The sequence below is a fragment of the Eulemur rufifrons genome, chromosome 23, assembly GCF_041146395.1.
Source record: "Eulemur rufifrons isolate Redbay chromosome 23, OSU_ERuf_1, whole genome shotgun sequence".
NCBI lineage: Eukaryota > Metazoa > Chordata > Mammalia > Primates > Lemuridae > Eulemur > Eulemur rufifrons.
This window is the reverse complement of record NC_091005.1, coordinates 26750020-26769394: the sequence shown is the minus strand read 5'-3', so window position 1 is coordinate 26769394 and position 19375 is coordinate 26750020. Positions and strand designations below refer to the sequence as shown.

General features: G+C 37.4%; 1 protein-coding gene across 1 annotated transcript in view; it reads right to left on the bottom strand.

Annotated features, from left to right (window-relative positions):
* Window positions 1-19375, bottom strand: part of TOX3 (TOX high mobility group box family member 3) — a 101716-nt gene that overhangs the window by 18911 nt on the left and 63430 nt on the right. The window contains exons 2-3 of the mRNA XM_069456552.1: window positions 11491-11556; window positions 7266-7520 (exon numbers count right to left, since the gene is read on the bottom strand). Coding sequence (XP_069312653.1) covers window positions 7266-7520; window positions 11491-11556 — 321 coding nt within the window. The remainder of the gene's footprint in view (window positions 1-7265; window positions 7521-11490; window positions 11557-19375) is intronic.

The following is a 19375-nucleotide window of genomic DNA, read 5'->3' as shown; positions in this document are numbered from 1 at the left end:
ATCTTTGTCTTTTTTTTTTTTTTTTTCTTTAAACAGGAAACCAATGAATAGGTATTTCTGGTGGCAGTCGCTCATTTTCTTAAATTGCCCGAAACCCAGTCTATTACTGAACATTAATCATTTGCGTGAACTTAAAAATCTGAATACTTTTATATTAAAAAGGAAACTTTAGATCATTAACGTACCTGAAAAGCTAGAATCACTCATGACCAATGGAATGGCAGATAAATACCGAGAAGAGAAAGCGACACCATGAGTCAGTGTAAATACTGGAGCCAGCCCAAGGCTGCTTCTCTTTCTTAACAGGGACAGAGGAGAGGAGTGAAATACTCATTAGCCCCAAACTGAGACTTTCTTCTTGACTTAAGAAGGTAAAAAACTTCCTTGCTGTTTAAATCATTGCTATAGGACCATGTTCACACTTCATATGAAGATATGTCTTGGGAGGGGCTGGGGACAGAATAGATAAAGTTTGCCCTTATTTCCTTAGCCAAGAAAACGCTACCTCCTCCATATATTTAAATCCCCGCTCACTCTTTCAGGCCTGGGACAGTGCAGCATTCACCGTGTGCTACACGGTTAGTCGTACGTTGTTACTCACACTCTAGTCTTGCTTTTTTTGGTTTCTTTTGCAAATGTAAGATAAAAGCTTTCAAATTGACTTTTCATTTTATTTTTGTTTTGGGGGAGAAGAGATGGGGTCTTGCCATGTTGCCCAGGCTGGTCTCGAATTCCTGCTCTCAAACAGTCCTCCACCTTGGCCTCCCAAAGTGCTAGGATTACAGGCGTGAGAGACCATGCCCGGCCCTAACTTTTTATTTTCAATATTACACCTCCTTATTCTATTTTTACTCATTATAATGTGCTTACTTCCGCCTAGGTTGATTTCATCATAAAAGATTTTTTTAAAATCTAATATGTAAATGTGTTTCATGCACCTTTTATCTAGACTTGCAAATAAATATTCTCTGTAATGATTCAATATTAGGTTTTCATAATAGAGGATAATATCCAATTAAGAAGCAAATAACCCAAATATATTAGAGAGTGTGACTAAATATATTTTCCCTGTACCAGCTTTTTTTAATCAATATTTCTTGAGAAATGAAGTGATTAAACAATTATCACTAATGGAAATTACTTTGTATTAATGAGTATCAGACTAACTACAAATATGAAATGCAGGCCCGTAATTTTATGTTCAATTATTGAGTTACATCCTAACATGCTAAAATTTTATTTCCAAATTAACAACAAATAGTTATGCATAGCTACTACATTTCTAACCCCAATAGACCCTGAAACAAAGACAGTTATGCCAAATGCACACCAATAATTACAGGCCTACATACCATCAACTTTACATTCATCAAGGTAACTACACTGAAATAGACAATTTTTATTTAATAACTACTCTCAGAGTTATAGTCAAACATACCTACACATAAAAGTTTTGTGACAAAGTCTTTCCTAAAGTTAATTAATAGTTTCTTAGCAAAACAAAATTTTCAAGAGTTTATTACCAAACACTTAACAGTATTTTGAGTTTATTACCAAACACTTAACAGTATTTTACTCATGGACCCTGTAACGGCTTTTGTTTTACCCAAGAGTCAGCTCCATGATTATTGTATTCGGTCCTAAATTAAAATTTTAAAAGAAAAATTCCACTTTTACAACAGTTGATACTTTAAGGCCCCTCCCCTCCTTCTAAATTTAGCAGTCAAGTTGTGCTGTTAATAACAAATAAATATTCTTTCATTGTCCTTTCATTCATTCATCTATTGAACAAATGAAATATGAACTGAGAGGCCAGTATATGCCAGCCCAGTCACTGTTCCAGGCCCAGGGGTGAGACCTAATGCAACAGGTGCGGCTCTTGCCCTCTGAGAGCTTCTATTCTGGTAGGGAGGGGACAGGTGGTAAACAAGCAAAGGAGACCATTGCAAAGGAAGACAAGTGCCGTGAAAAAAGGAACAGGGGGGTAAAGGTATACAGAGTAATTCTCACCCCTCCAAAAAATATTTGAGCCATCATGCCAGTTTTATTTGGGAATCCAAGTGATGTAAAAAGGTGTCTTTACTGTCTCTGAATCACTGCCAAGTAGTGGCCAATAGTCACCTGTAGATGATACGTGCTAAAAAGAAGATACAGGGAAATAAACCATACCCAGCTTTCCCTTACATGTTATAAATCAAACAGGTAGTCATGTATCACGCTGCACAAGAGCTAACTGGGTTGAGTGGAAGTTTGGAACACAGTCTTACTTTAATAGCTGACCCTAAAGTTAACTCAGCCCTAAAGCCAACACCTATCTGTTCAGTGTCAGTAGTATTTACAGGCCAAAATGAAAGAATATTTATTTTAAACTCTGCACAAGGCTATATGCTCTACAAAGAAAGGCAGCTCATAAAAGTGTCTGTGGCCTGGGCATTGTTTGGCAGACAATTGCTACAGTAGCAGCTAAATTAAAGTTTACTTTTGACACTAACATCTCTGAAGCAGTATTCGGACTCTAAATTTCTGTATTTCTGCATGGAAGAGACACAAATAGTATAATCAGGCTCTGTTATGAAAAACAATATATAGCCCTTAGTAGGTGTTCAGTAAATATTCACTAAAGGTTAATATGGTTTCAATTTTATAATTTAGACCTCATATAGATAGGTCCTATTCCGTTCAAAGTATATTTTTTACTTATGTAAGTTGTGCCTTTTCTATCGTTAACTTACAATAAAAATACTTTTTGACCATAACTTCACCAAAAATAAACATTACTGAAGTAATCATTCAATTTATATGAGAAATTTTTGGTTCCCCCAATGGCTGAATGGTCACCAGCCTGTGGAATTTAGCTCTGCAGCCTCTGTTGACAATGGCAATGAACACGTTCATAACAATAATAACGGCTTGTTTTAATAGAATGTTCCACGCATTAAACACATTAATGACCCATGAAATAACTGTTTTATCTGTAACACATTAAGCAACATTGCTAAAAACAATGTATTAATTGAAAGTCTGCTATTTCTCTTAATGTAAGTTTTTTTAAGTATAAAAATGGCACAAAAATCATTTTTTTAAAAACAAATATAATTCAACTTCCAAATTAGAGCCATGCCAAACAATGGTATAAAAACTTGTAAAATAAACTGTGTAATTTTAGATGCATTATTTTGATAAATTCCCATTTTTCTGATCAGAAATGATATCTGTGTGGATTATGACTTAAGAGTCTTACGAATATTTTAAAAGCTCATAATTTTCTTCTCTGCGTGAGTATCTCCTATAGTACTTTTTCTCTTTCCTTAACAGGTACAGATACTACCATACTCAAACATACCTCCCTTACGTCCATCTTTTTCAATTTTCCAGTACTACCTTGGACATTTTAGAGCACCAGTGTAGCATTTTCTAGAAATATGTGCTGTGACAATTAAATCCCAGGCAATATCAAACAGAAAAATGTCGGTCCTCTAAACACAGAAATACAACGTATGAAGAAAAAGTATATGAATGATCAGTGTGTTTTATAAATTTTCTTTTGGGGGGCATACAAAATATCAGACTAGAGACAATTATTTTACTGTCTGTTTCTTAGATATCAAAGAGAATTTTGAAATTCATCAAAGCTAACCTTCTGTTATGTACAACAGGCTAAGCTGAAAAGAATGTTAACAAGTTCAATTTTCATTCAATCAGCACTACTGCTCTCTGAAATGTTTCATTGCAGGAAAGAAATAAAAATAATCTATATGGTAATTATGAGGATGAATCCCCCAGTAACTTTCAGCTACATGAAAGGTCAGTTCTATTCAAGATATTTTATCAGTCCCCTGCACATACTCCTGTCCTGTCATTTTAAATCTGAACAGCATTTTATTTTCCCATTTACAGCTACCTGCAGAATTAAGTACTTAAGCCAAATAAGAAAAAAAAAAAAAAAAGAAATGTTGAATGCTGGCAAAGGCTATAATAGCATAGAGATAAATCGTTCATCTGCTCTCTCTCAAGCCTCTAGGGCTGCAGATTTTTCTTCTCCTGGTGCACTGTGGGTATTCAAAACTTGTTCAATATGATTTCATTTCATTTCAGGCACTGCCTGAGAAAACTAAATTACAGAATCAATCATACAGAAGGTCAGAGTGAGACTTCATTACAAGTATTGCATGCTTGCATGAATATCTTTCATTTATGACTGACCCAATATGTCACAATAGCTGTCTAGTAAAAATAATCCACTTTCTGAAATTGATGTACTACTGATGTCAATGCTACTCAGCGGGCTGGGCAGATTATAGAGAGGTGTTAAAAAAAAACGCTTTGGAGCACACACATTGTAGATTTTTAGAATTGCAATCTTTTGTAGATTAAAACAATTTCCAGATGATCATCTGAACTGACAATAGTGCTTAGAGGTAACAAATTTTTAACCAAAATATACTGTTGATTTTGACTTGCCAACCACATTTTGACAAGCAGAAATACTTGTTTGAAAATACACGTATTCACGACAAGCAAATCAAGGTTGTTCTTTGAAGTCACAAATGCATCGACATTCAATTTTTCAGCAATTCGCTTTTGAATACTAGGGCATTATTTGCATATTTTGAAATGTGAATGCTAATCATTGGACTCTTTTTAATCCTCCCTTTTTTGTTCCTGCTTTCTGTTTTTAAATATAATGGGCATAAATTTAAGGAAGATAAACATGTTGTGCTTGTTGCCAACAATAATGCAGCTAATCAGTAATGTGACAAACTGTCATTCTTTCTAAAGGAAAACCGATGACACTCTGAAGAAAAGCTGGCTCAATACAACATAAACAAGCTGGCTTTTCTTCTTATAGGACAGTCCTAATTCACCATAGCAATCCTTAACAGGCAGCCATATCCATTTGGATAATAAAACTTCTTACTTGCATAAGGTATGAAATATCCAACGCACACTGGGAAGCTGAATGCATGATGTATGAAGTATTATTTATTATTTTTCTGGTGACCTTCCTAAGGGAAATCTCCGAGGAGGCTTCTGTGGAGTATTATGATGTAGCCAGCCAACTCCGTACCCAGAGGGAGATACAGAAGAACCTTGACATAACCTATTTTTAACCATGCCTCTGGCGATTCTGAATTCAAGTTTATAGGTGAACACGTCAGGTAGTACATAGAACAAAGCCAACGACACATTGTATTCATCATAATTCTGTCCTAGTACATTTTATTTTTTCCAACATTTGTGATTTAAAATCCCATGACATTTCTTCAAGGTGAAATTCTACTAGAATTTTCAACAAGATTAGTTTGTTTCAAGCCAAAATAAATATCACTCAGGTTCAGCAAAACTTCAAGAAGGTACCAATAAATGTGATGAAGTCCATGTAAATACCATGACAACAGTCTGCACTTAGCTAAAGTACCTATACTTTTAAAAATCAATGAAATAATTCAACTGCTTTAGTGATTAGCCATACATTACAAAAGCAGCATTAAAAATTGAGTCCTCTCTCCCAACGCCAGTCTGTGAAAGCATTGTTCTTTAAGTGTATGTGAATATCATAATTATTTTATGATTCCATCTTTAGTTCTTTCCAATATAGTAAATTCAATTGACCATGAAATGAAATTTCATAGTCAAAATGCCTCCTTTACACTTTTTTATAGCAGCAATAACAGTTTTATAGCTTTAAGGCAAGGTAATTCATCAGATGTTTAATTTAAAGGCAGATTCTTATATTATTAATAAATATTTACCAATTTAATAAAGTACACATTTTAGCATACATTATATGGTCTTTTAACTATTTCTGCAGCTTAAATGAGCCTTGCTGAGCACCTATGAAAAACGGTGAACCCTGGCAAACTCCCTTGGTGACTAAATACACCCTTTTTATTTTTATTATTTTCCAGGCACAACACTGCAAGCCTGGCTCTAAGGACAGAGCCCTCCATTCCAGTGTCAAATGGACAAAAATGTAAGAAAGTCCACAGGAAACAATTACTTTTGAAGTTGAGTAACGTTTATGAATACTTAATAACCATTTCCTGACCATTCACTGCATTCTCTTCTGACAAAAAAGTAAAAATAAAAACCCTGATGTTCAGCTCAAACACAAAAGATCACAAGCAAGGAAAATTATGTCGCCGCAATCCTATTTGGGAAAGTAATCTTATATTTCAGAGAGCACACTGATTCTTTGCACCGCTAATCCACTACATATTTTGCAATCATATGTTGTTATCTGGGGAATTAACAATGAAACCAATAAACATCACTGGCATGGTCCTAATGTGTAGAGAAATATGTAAACAAGCAATAGGATTTTTTTTTTTTTTGTTATACCAACACATCTGTTTCATTTTATCAGGGTTTAAAAAAAAAAGCCCTATAAACTATTAATCTTGTTTTAAAATGTCTGCTTAGTACCTCACCTAGATAGACACGAATGCATTATATGCTATGATGGAAAAAAACCAATCCCAGCAGAAGAGTTTAAAATACTTAAGCAGATTTACTCTGGTGATTGCTGACTATAATTGCACACTAAGAAAAAATAGAACCAAAATTATTGCATTAGTAATCTTGGCTCTCTGGAGTGACTTATTCAATGTTTATGATAATAAATAACACAATTAGGTGTATTTCACACAATAACCTGTTCTATATTTTCCTCTGCTGGTTATAAGCAATTATTTTTTTCCCTTTCTCTGTATCTACAGGTTCAAAACTCTATATTCAATCATGTATCAATACAAATAATTAAAGACTAGGAAAGAAAAAGTCTACTATGACCTTTCTCTGTATTACAGTTTGATATTTCATTTGGGGTAGGAGCAAATCATGTATCATAAACATTATGTTATAATCCAACAGATTCAAAAGAAGTAGGCACTTGATAAGGGCTTTCATTTCTAAAATCTCGCCTGGGCAAACTTTCAACTCAAGCATGCCTCTGTGTTAAACCGAAGACAAGGGAAGATTGGCTATTTCCAAACCAATGAATCCGACTTCTTAAAAATCATTTCAAATCAGCAGGATCTTGTTAGGTCATCCTCTTTTAGGTGACTGCCAATCAGCCTGATACCCTCTTATTCAATACCAGGTATTGATCCAGTACCTGCATTTAAAGGGCACTAGGAATAACAAACCACATGTCCACCAGTAGACGGGCAAGAGTAGATTTCAGAACATGGACTCTCAGATCTGTACCATCAGATTAGTATAAATGAAGAAAAATACTTTCAAGCAATAAATGTAGTGCCTACCATATGCAACCCACTGCTATGAAGCACGCCATCTTGTTCCACGAGATTTCTTGAGATTGTAATGGAAGGGAGATCCAGGCTTTGAGGGGGAAACTGGGGTGTGAATTCACTTCCCTGGGAAGGCAATGGATCGCTGAGGGCTTGAAAGGGAAGCAGTACATCCGGCATGCCCAGGGCGGGGTCTGACTCTGGAGGAGGCGTGATTGGTGGGATTTCAAACTCCTCGTCGCCGAGGCTTGGCGTATGGAATGTCTGCTAAAAGGAAACAAAATACAGAAATCTTCATATTCTGTTCCTATATCTTATTCCTCCTCAGAGGGAAAAAGAAAGACTTTGCATGAAAACACTACATCTCTAGGCCAAATATTTATTTCTCAAATTAAAACATCTTAAACACAGATTTCCATATATAAAGTTTTGCTGATCATTCTGATTAAAGATTTAAGTCTCATTATCATATGGTTTTAATGGAGTATCAGTATTAACAGTTTTTTAATGCACACTTAATTAGCAACATCTGTCTTTGTTGTTAGTTGGAGCACATAACAAATTGCTACTTTATTGATATGTTAGTGAAACAGCTCAAACCGCTGACACTATCCACAGGCTTCATAAAATGCTGACAATTTTGTGGTGCACACATACACACACACACACTAATCCAGAAGTGAACATTATACATACTTTCTGCCACAACATATAAAACAAGTAATATTAAATTTGTGGTTTGCTTTTTTAATTTCCATATTGGTATATTCCCAAGTACAATGAATGCTTCTTTGGAAATTGTTACTGTTTGTAATACAACACTTTACATAAGGATTATCATAGCTCATATTAAAAGGTGCCAGTACTTTTATTTAAACTATAAGGGGGATTATTTTCTTTTATATTAACATTTTAATATGTATTTATCAGGACATTTTCTACCACTCTTCACATTTTAAAGACTACCTAGAGAGCACAGAGCTATATTGATATAGATATACTAACTACATTGATACTGCTCATTTACTTAGACAAGTGTTACATTTCAAGACCTAAGTAAATCTTAATGCATTGTTTTTCTCCACTGTTACTGAGATTCTCAATGGCAATGTTTCCAAATAGGGCCTTGTGATGTAAATCAGGGCTGCCTTGGTCAACCACATTAACCATCTTTCTTAAAAGAGAACTTGGATTTTTTTGATGGGAGCAGAGAGGATGTCAAGGTCTAGGATATTTTTTCGGTGGGGTGAAGGGTTGGGGGACCACTCAGATCCTTTTTATTCCTAGCTCAGAGGGTCAAAGTTAGAATTCATTTATTATTAATAGTATTTGAAAGAATGAACTGATGCAAGATAATTTGAGTGCTATTATCAGTTAAGAGAACTAATTAAGAGCTGAAAATCATCATTCTTCAAACTATCAATCATGATATAACATAACAACCACTTAAGAGGAAAGAGAAACAAACTCGAGAGAAAAAAAAAAAACTTCATACATATAGAACCTGTCAAACGTTATTTGTATCTCACCAGAAAAAAAGAGGTCACAAGCTATGGCAGTCCATGGTGGGACAATTGAATATCTTGAAGTTCTTAGCAGATTCGATATACATGAAACATTGTAGTACAATACATTTGAAAGCGAGATGAAATATTGGATTTTCTGACATATGCATTCTAATAATGACCCCAAAAGATGTCAATTTCTAACTGTGGTACCCTGAGTTCTCAAACACAAAGGGATGAATTGGCCACAAACGTGGTTGGCTAATGAACGTAACCCCGTGGCTGCATTTGCCGTTATTTTGGCGCTAATGTGGTCTAGTAACAGATGCAACTGTAATTTGTGACTCATTTGCTACCCCATTACTGCTTAATGAAATCTAACATATCACATTAACAATACGGATAAACACTCATTCTTGATATGTGGCATTTGGCTGTTTTCATTACCACTGTAATTAACACTTGAAATATTATTTCAATAAATATTTAAAGTACTTTAAAAATGGTCAGGGTAATCATGACACAGACAGAAAACATAAAGCAAATGTGTGAATCTCAAACGCAGAGTATGCTAGTCCCTGTAGTGTTATCTACAGGACAATATCTATGTGAAGGGAATTGGTTTCAGGCACAATTTAGACTTTACAACACGCAAACCTTAAGTCTTCCTGAATTAGTTTGCACTCATTAAAATGTTAAAAAAAACAAATAAATTTACTTTCAATGCAGTGATTGGGAAATTAGGCACATGCTATAATGCAGCATTAACGTTTACGTGGGCTTTATTTTTTGTTCAAGAAAAGATGTACGGAGAAATCATGATATAAGATTACCTCTTAAAGTCCAACATAAAGCATGTCTTATGCTAGGCACTCACAGTGAGGAAGGTTTTCATTTTTATTTTTGTTAAGGAATACAGAGAAATGTCTTACACATAGTAAGTCCCTATGGTATGATTTTTTTAAGGACAAATTAATTTTACATTAGAATTTAGTATATTACTATATCCTAACCTAATAAAACAATACAATAACATTATAATATATAACCAAGAAAATGCTAAAATCTTAAACTACTTTAAAGAGAAGTAATATATTAAAGTTAAGCATTCCTTAGAGAAAAGAGGAACCTCAAATACTGGATTTTTGAGATTATAAAAATAACCACATAAAAAAAACCACTGACTTTTGTAACTATGCCATATAACCAATATCAGATTCATCATTTAGAGTTTATGTGATTATTTTTTACAGATATTGACTTCTCAGTGTTTACCTTGAACATGTTAAAGTAGTATGTACATGGTTAAATACCATCTGCACTGAAATGTTCAAAACATTTGTTCCTTTTGATAAAAATGCAAATCTGGAGAACTGTTGTATCAACATATAACAGCCAATGTCTGACACGGTGAATTATCACAGCTGGAATTAAATTGTCTCTGAACAGCTGCTGGCAGTAGAGCTTTCATCAATGTTTGATTCAAATGTAGGGAAAAAAAATCGTACAGAATGAAACATCATGTTGTCCTTACAGATGGGGTTTGTGTTCATTATCACAAACAACACAGCAGCCAGTGCCAAACAATATTCCCTTATCTAAGCTGTCTTCCTGGTTAGACAGATGATGGTCACTATAAAAATGATTAATCTAGGAATACCCTTAATTCTTGATTCCCCATTTATTCTAATAATTTCTCAAAGTTAATTTCTTTCGTATCACTTGCTTCCCTTTACCAAGATCATTTACGAAGCCATTATTATTTTTATTCTCTGGGGTCAAGCTAGTTCAGTTTCCTATATTTGAATGAATCTGGAAAATGAAGACTTTTTATTACATGAACCGCAAGAGAAAATGTTCCATTTGGACCAATTTCACTTCTATTTGATCTTGTTTTAAAATCTTAAGTCTCACACAGTCTACCATTTTGAGGAAACCACCATCTTGATTTAATAAGATCAAGGTTTTTCTGGATGGCAGACCAATGAGACCAGACGACAGTCCTAAGTCAATACCAGGAAACGCAGTAAAAACAGCAACAAGAAGACGATGTTTGTTCCATTTGCACCCATGAACTGAAGGCAAACCCAGAGCCGACATGGTGCTGCATTTAGATTCCATCACCCAGTTTTCACAGCTGCAGCCAAGTCTTGGAGCATGCCCACTCGTGCATTCATTCAATACGTGTTTATTCAGTACCTCCCACTGCCAGGCACTGTACTAGGCTGGGAGGATCTAACGACAAATAAAACAGTCATTTCACATCACCCCACCCAAACCCCAAGAAACTACAACACTGTTCTGTCACATACTTTCCCAAACCATGGCAATTTAATGAAATTATCCTTAAAGATACATGAAGTTAAAATATTGTCTATTAAATGTCACTTCTAGACTGGTTTGCAAAATGACCACTTATCTGCTTAGATACCAATATAGTCTGTGTGTGTGTTAACATACTTTCTTATATATTTATTTTGTTTACATAAATATTTTTTTCATCAAGAGATTTGTGTGACATTACTAACATTAGTAACAGCCCATGGACACGTGATAAAGACTTGTCAGGTTATTTTCTTTTTCAATAGGCTTTCCTCATTTCTCCTCCAAACTTGTTACCTTGTGCCACATGAGAGAGAGATAAATTCAATACTTGGCTTTTCCCTTGCAGCCTATTAAATTATCTAAATAACACACAAAACATGAACAGACACATTAAAACAGACACCTACCTCACTGGCAGCAAAGAAAGCGTTGTTTGCCTCAGCCATATTCATGTAGTTATTATTATTTCCAAACTGAAAGAAAACAGATTGTTTTATGTTAATATGAGGCATCATCAAGAATTCTGGCTGTGACTTGGAAAGAACACTGGTGTTACAAGATAAAGGCGGGGGTTTACTCAGACCAAATGCAAAATAGGACAAAGGTTTCAAAGCACCATGCTAGAGTGTCAGCTAGTTCCTGCAGAAAATAAAGCACAGACTTAAGCTAACTCAATAATTCTAGAAAATAGTTTTGTTTCTCATTGAGACTAATCGTGAAGGGAGAAGAACATTAGGCCCACTGGTCACTAGTGTGTGTTGTTTATTGAGCTGGCATTTGTCAGAGGTTAGAAGGAAAAGAGTTTCCAAGAAAATCACCTTGACACATTTTAAAGCATGTTGGGATTTTATAGCTTACTTTTCAAGAACAGATGTCACAAGTGTGGGTAGGTTAAAATGTGAATTAAAGGGAATGAAATTCAATTCTCAGGACTCAAATTCTATTTTCTAGTGAATGGGGTGTGGCATGAATATAAATAAATAATAAGACTAAAGAATATTTTTAAAATCTCCAAACAGAGCTAAAAGTGATATCTATATCCATCGGAGCTGCTGAAAACAGTGATATTTAATCTCTCAATGTAACATTAAGTGCAAAGAGGTTTAAAAAATAAGCAGGATCCTATGAACACAGCAATTTTTATTTCATTCCCTAACACAATAGCCCATTCATATCATCACAAATAAGACTGTATCAGCATTTCAGACTTAAGCTCTTTACTTCTAGGGACCTGTTATCAAAATGTAAAACTTGGATTTGGGCAGAAATGTATTTTCAGGTTCAAATGGTCTAAACAGGCACATTTTGTTGCTTTAAACATTCTGTTATCAGTCTGGCAATATGGAAAGGCTCTGTGAGCATAATTATCTAGAGCTGTATTATTTTCATGATTTTTAAGTGGTAAAAAAGAATGTCCTTTTTCTAAAATGTATTATTTCCTTCCTTTAATGTATCAAATAAAACATAGGTTTGTTCTCCAAAGGGTAAAATGTATATATCTACGTTCTAACATAAATAAAGCTGGTAATCATTTAAAGTGAAAGGTACATTTTCCCCAAGGAGATGGATGGATGGGTAGATAGAGATAGAGAAATAGGTAGGCACACAGATGCACAGATACATAGATAAGTATAGGGAATAAATGGAATTTATATATAGATACACAGATATGGAAGACTCATATAACCCTGCTCTCAATAAACCAACAAAACACTTATTTCCGGGGGGCTCTCAACCCCTGACTCTGAACCTATAGGACTCAACACACAGAAGTGGGATTGACGTGCTACACTTTATCATGTAAGGGATCCAAGAACTAAGCAGGATTTATACGCAAGACTCTAATGGTTCCAGAGTGCTGGGAGGGTCTACGGAAGCACAATCCTACCCTGGAAAACACACCTAAATAGACACAATGAGCCACCACGAAAGCTCTCATTGAACACTCAGATTCATCTGAGTATCTTTATAAGGATTTCTGAATGATGTATTTGTTAGCACTTAAGAAAGACCTTTATCTGGTTTCTCTGAAGACATGTGATATCAAAAACATGTGCATGGGTGCACACGTGAACACAAACACACACACATTTTCCCCTTTTCTACAATGTTAAATATATACAAGAAAAAGTATAGGTTTATGTCATGAAATTTTTGATAAATTAATGATGCTAGAATTAAAATCTCAGGCCTCCAATCAAATGTTCTTTTTGGATATTTACAAGACCCTGGGCGGACAATGTGAATTCCACGCACCAACCCTGGCCCCTTGAACCGCCTAACAGCCTGTATCACAACTGTAACGTTATTTAAATGTAGGTTTTGTCAGGGAATTAGAAATCCATTTAAAGCAAACAGCTCATTATCAGAGAGTATTTTTTTTTTTAGATTAAACTCACTTATTATCTAATAGCACCTAAAACAACAAAGAAAAATAAAATGGCTATTAAACTAAGGGCCTAAACAATTCAAAAAACAAATTAAGCTTAGAGTGAAATAAGAACTGGGTTAGAAATCCTCTTCTGAACAGTTAGTATGCGAATGTAATTACTGAAGAAACTACAGCTAATCAGCTGTGAATTGTATCCATTAATTAGTATTTGCCCTGGAGAAATGAGAAAAATCAGGAACAACGCTGGCACCGCGGCGCTGCTGAGCACGCGAGGGCCGCGCGGCGTTTAGTCAAGCAGGTGGCTCCAGTGGTCCACGAAATTTGAAAAGCTCTCACCTGAAGTACCAAGCTGGAATTACAAAACCCTCCTTGCATATCTTTTGTATCTATATAGGGCCTTAATTAATGGCTTTTAATTTGGCAACACTTGCCGATCAGGCGGGAGCAGTTATAAATCATTTCAAACAGAAGTAAAGGTTTCTATTCTGTTGGGAGTAAAATATCCCCTCTACAAAGGTGGCTTTACATACTGACTCGTTGCAGGTAATGGTCTTTCTCCTGCGCAGGTGCCTGGAACTCTGGTTCCGGGTGGTGGGGTAGTCAGATAAAATACAGGACACTGAGATTCATTTGACTTCCAAATGAATAGCAACTTATTTATTTATTTATTTATTTTAGTCTAAGTATTCCCCATGCACTATTTGGGACATACGTATGCCTAAGAAGATATTCTTTATTTACCTGAGATTCAAATTTAATTGGCTGCTATATATTCTTATTTGCTGAATCAGGCCACCCCACCGTGACACTTAAACTGATCAGAGTGAGAGGGATGTTGCTTTGCATTTGATTACCTTGTCCAGTAAGGGTAGCGTGATTTTATTATTGTAGTCTACAATGTGACCTATGAGTGCTGCTTTACTTGTTTGGTGTGAGAACAGATCCGATTCTGAGAGAAAAAGTGCTCCTTTGGGGCAGATCTCTAATACAATGACCTCAGAACAATTAACTTTAAGTGAATTGTATACAATTAAATTTACTCTATGCTCTAAGAGACAGTGACATCAGTAAACACATTATATTATAAAAACCCTCTCGGTCCACGGGGAAGGGTCCTTAGCCGAGTTCACGGTCTCCCCCAGAACTAATGACGATGCCTGGCATATTAGACGCTCTCCAGTATTTGTTGAAGGGAGGGAGGGAGAAAAAGGTTGCTCAACTTAAACTTCAGTGCCCCCTAATCACGCATCCTAACTGGAGTAACTTATCACTTACTTTTTTGTGATAATATTGAATGTTTAGACTAGAGAAGCCTTCTACATACATTATTTCATTTCATTTTCCAAAGTGGGACTAAACATATTTTCCCAACAACCAGTAAGATAAATATAATTTTTATCCCTATTTTATAGATCAACAGACTGAGGTTTCCAGGGAGTTAAGCCACTTGCTCAAGATCATAGATTCAAAGATGAAAGTCTGGCATTCTCCTTACCTCACAATCTGTATCGCTTACATTCCAACAGCCACAAAAACTTGAATCTTTCACTCAGTGTTCAATTCAACTTTGTTATCTATTTTACTCAAAGCTAGAATTTCCCAGAGGGCATTTCAAGGTACCTGAATCTAGTAAAAATGCTCTTCAAGAAATGGTTCCACAGTCCAGTCAGTCTGGGAAAGGCTGCCTTCTCTTTGATGAGTCACAATGCCTCCTATGAAGTTAAAGGCTCTGAGAAGTTCCGCAGTTCATCATTTAGCAAATATTTATGTGCCTACTATGTACAAGGCACTAGAGACAAAATGGTGAAAAGATGACAAGGGTCCTACTCACATGAAGTTTACAGTTTTCTTTAAGTGGGAGACATTTAAACAGTTCCCCCTCCCCCCCCAAAAAAAAGCTGTGGATCACTTTTGTTTCTACTATAATACTCATGGGAACATACTTTGGGAAACTTCGTTCTAAGCCCTTTATTGACAATATTCTTCCATTTTTCCCTGACTCTTTCTTACAAAATCTAATATCCTAATTTTACACCACGGTAAAATTTATGCATTTTATGAATTAACTAAGTAAGCATTTCTGAATTATTCAAAGTCATCTTAATTTGGCCTATTTCCAAACTTTCTAGATTGTAACCCTCCACTGATGTTCCTTCAAAGATTCCCTGTTCAACCATATGAGGGGTCTTGTATGCAATTTCAACAGTCAAAACAAAAGATTCCAAATAAATTCAACCAATATCAGGTGAAACGGTTAATTACTCCGAATACAGACATTATGCAAGAAATCAACCAATTCCGACTGTTTTAAAGAGCACATACATGGGGAAATGGTCACTGCAGGGCCAGGGCCTTTGGCAGTTACGAAGTGCACTGGTGGTGAGAGGTCCTTTGCACTCTGATAGGTTCTAAGAGATGTGATCCCCAAAGATACAGTCCCGGAAGATATCATGATAAAGCAGAACTAAATTACTCTGCGTGTCGAACTTCTGTATCTTAATAATTTCATAAAAGAACGTCTTCATTGTACTTGGAGATAGATTTGCTTTTTGCTGCTTGAGGAGTAATTTTATAGCTCGGGCAAACACAATGTATGAAGGACATCAATTAAAAAGGAGCACGGCAGGATTTTTTTTGGAAATGTATTAAAGACCGTCGTGTTCGTGGCCTGTCTGACCATGTGAAGTGCCAAAGTAAATTAATGTGGATTGTTAAGTCTGGCTAGTCCGGCAAAGGGTCTGGGAGAAAGTGGAGCAGCCGGGACAAAAACCCGTCTGTAATCACGGGACGAATACTTCCGCTCGGTGAGTCCACACAACAGCATTTTCCCTGAAATTATTTTGACACCCATGTGAAGAACTGTATAGGCTTCCCATAAAGCAGCATTACTACAGGGTCTCAAACAGCTAAATGGCACAAATTTAATCCTAAAAAAAAAAAAAAAAGATAATCCTTTGAATTCTCTTTTCTTTTTTTCCCTATTAGATTTGCTAGCAGACACCATCCAATTTGATGCCTTGCTATGGACATCTGTCAGGCTGCTGGTGCAACTGCACTGTGCCATTAGGACCGGCTGTGCCTGATGGCGGACCGGGGGCACCGGAAAGTCCACTCACTCTCGAAGGCTCCGGTAACGACTCCCTGGAAAAGAACTTAGGAGAGATCACCGAGTTTCAGCCCCTTTCAGCGGTGGGCATCTGTTTCACGCCCACAGGAGTGAAAACAAGCCCAATAAGGCAAATGGTAAAACACTGATGATCAACCTGGGGGGTCTGGAGCACCCCGTTAGGAAACAGGGAATGGCTTCATGAATAAAGACGGTCTATACCAAAGGGTAGGGGTTCAACAATAGTCTGGAAACAATAAACTGCAAACAATGGACTATGAGATGTATTTACAGGAATATATATAATTATATATACGTATATATACACACACAATTCTAATTATGTATTAATATATACAATTATATAGACAATTACAGACACATACATGGAATTACATGCACGCCTTTCCACATGCTAACAGGTCCTAGACGATGGTTTCCTGAGCACCAGACGCACACCTCCAGCTGTCTACGGCACTTCCTCGTGGATGTCAATAGGCATCGCAAACGTACGTTGAAAACGGAACTCCCCATCTTCTCCCCCAAGCCTGCTCCCGCCATGGTCTTTCCCATCTCACTCGCTTCCAGTGACTAAGGCAAAAAATATTCTTGAACCTGCTTTTTCTCTCTCCCTTCCCCCTATCAAATTGTGAGGATAGTCTGTTGGCTTCTCCTTCCAATCATACCCAAGAAAGACCACTCGGCCCCCCTCTCCTGGACCCCCCCAGGCCCAAGCCATCCAAGCTCTCCCAGACCTCTGCAGCCGCTCCCCAGCAGGTCCCTCTGGCTCTACCGTACTCCCCAGTGGTCTATTCTCAATGCAGAGCCAAAGCAGCCCTTTAAAAATCTATGTCAGACCAACCACGTCACTTCTCTGCTCCAAACCTCCCAGTGGCTTCCCATCCAAGTCCTTACGATGGCCCCAGATTCTCCTTTGACCTCTTAGCCAACGTTCTCCCCCTTGCTCATGCTACTCGAGCCTGCTGGCCTCTGTGCCTTTCCTTCAACACCCCAGACACGTTCCCACCTCAGGGCCTTTGCACTGGCTGTTTCTTCTGCTTGGACTGTTGTCCCTTCAAATGACCTCAGGGTTTGCTCACTCCCGCTCCTTCAGAGTCTCACCTTGTGTCTAACTACCCCATCAAATTTCTCTGCCACCCCCTCCTCCACTTCCAGCACCTCTGTCCCTCTTCCCTACTCTACGTTTTCCATGAACACTTCCACGTCACATAATGTAATTACTGCCTTTCTCCCTGCACTAGATGGTAACAATGTCCCAGTTCCTACTATTTACTACTGGTAAATAGTAGGTGGTCGGTAAAGCTCTGTTGGATGAAAGCGCAGATAAATTCCTGCATGTGAAATGATGGTATTCAGAATTGTTCTCCAGGCCCAGGAAGCAGAGAAGGGAAAAACTCCCCCCTGGCCCTCTGAAGGTATGCTGAAAAATCAACTGACAAAAGACACATTAGTTGGAGAAAAGGCATGCAAACTTATTAGGTCACAGTTTTTACATGACACTGGAGGCTTCAGAATGAAGACTGGGGCCCCGCCCCACCCCCCATGGGGCGCAGAAGCTTAGGTACCATCCCGTGGTTACTGAAAGAGTGGGGCCTTGGATCCTGGTGAAACAGGCTCCGGGAGAGGGGAGAGGAGGAATTCTGTGGAGGGGCAATCAGTGATTACTGGGGAGATTTGGCCTGGGACAAAGTCTGTTGGGCCTGCAGAGCTGACAATGGTTTGCGACAAAAGCCTGTCCAGGTTTGTGGGCAGACTTTAGCCTTCCTTTCTGTGGTTTGGGTTCAGTTCATGAAAACTCAGAGAAGGAACTGGAGGTGATTGTTTTTGTCTTTGGGAGGGCCCGGGCTTTAGGCAGATGAGGGAAATTCGGAGAACAACCTTATCCTGCGTTTTGGGAGAGACGGTGGCGGGGGGGGGGGGGGGGGGGGGGGGGGGGGGGGGGGGGGTCTCAAAGAGACCGTGAAGCCTTTGTTTCCATTCAACTGGTATAACATGCTATGTTTTGGGGTATCGGTTTCTGAGCCCAAACAAGCATCAGGACAGAGTTAAACGCACGTGAAATTCAAGTGTAAACAAGAAGCCCAGCGGCCACCACCATCGGTCCCTCCCCAAAGTACATCTATGGGAAAACAGTGGTAACAGGAAGACTCCATATTCTAATAAAAGTAAATTTTTAAACCCTAGAGATACCTAGTTAGAAAAATACTTTATTTGAGAAAACACACTAATCTTTTTATAGAAAAGATACAGAGGCCTAGGTGGGTGGGTGGGGTGGTTCGGGTTGGGTGCCTTAGGTGGTTGAATACAAACTGCAGATTCTGGCCTGCAGGCAAAAACCCTGGGAGAAGGGACCCAGCAGTCTAATGTCACAGGGGCGAAGATTCAAAGTGTTAAATTTGACAGCTGATTTATTTTCTCATTTAAAATAGCCTCTTTTTAATAAACTACTTTATAGTCTTGGTCAGGGTTTCTCAAAGTGTTGTGCCAGGAACCACAGAATAACCAGATGCCTGCTAAAAATGCAAATTACCTAACCCCCACCCTGATTTACTGTATCAGAAGCTCTGGGCAGCGGGACCCTAACGTCTGGATTTTTAACCAGCTTCTAAGAAACTCTAAAGCACACTAATATTGGAGAACTAATAGCCCAGCTCCTGTTAGACTCATGTGGTGGACATTTCTTTTTTAAAATGAACTTTTTCTACACATCTTATGGAAATGCTGATATAGCACAAGCTGTTTTGTTTATAGCGATAAAGGCTCAGCTCAAGTA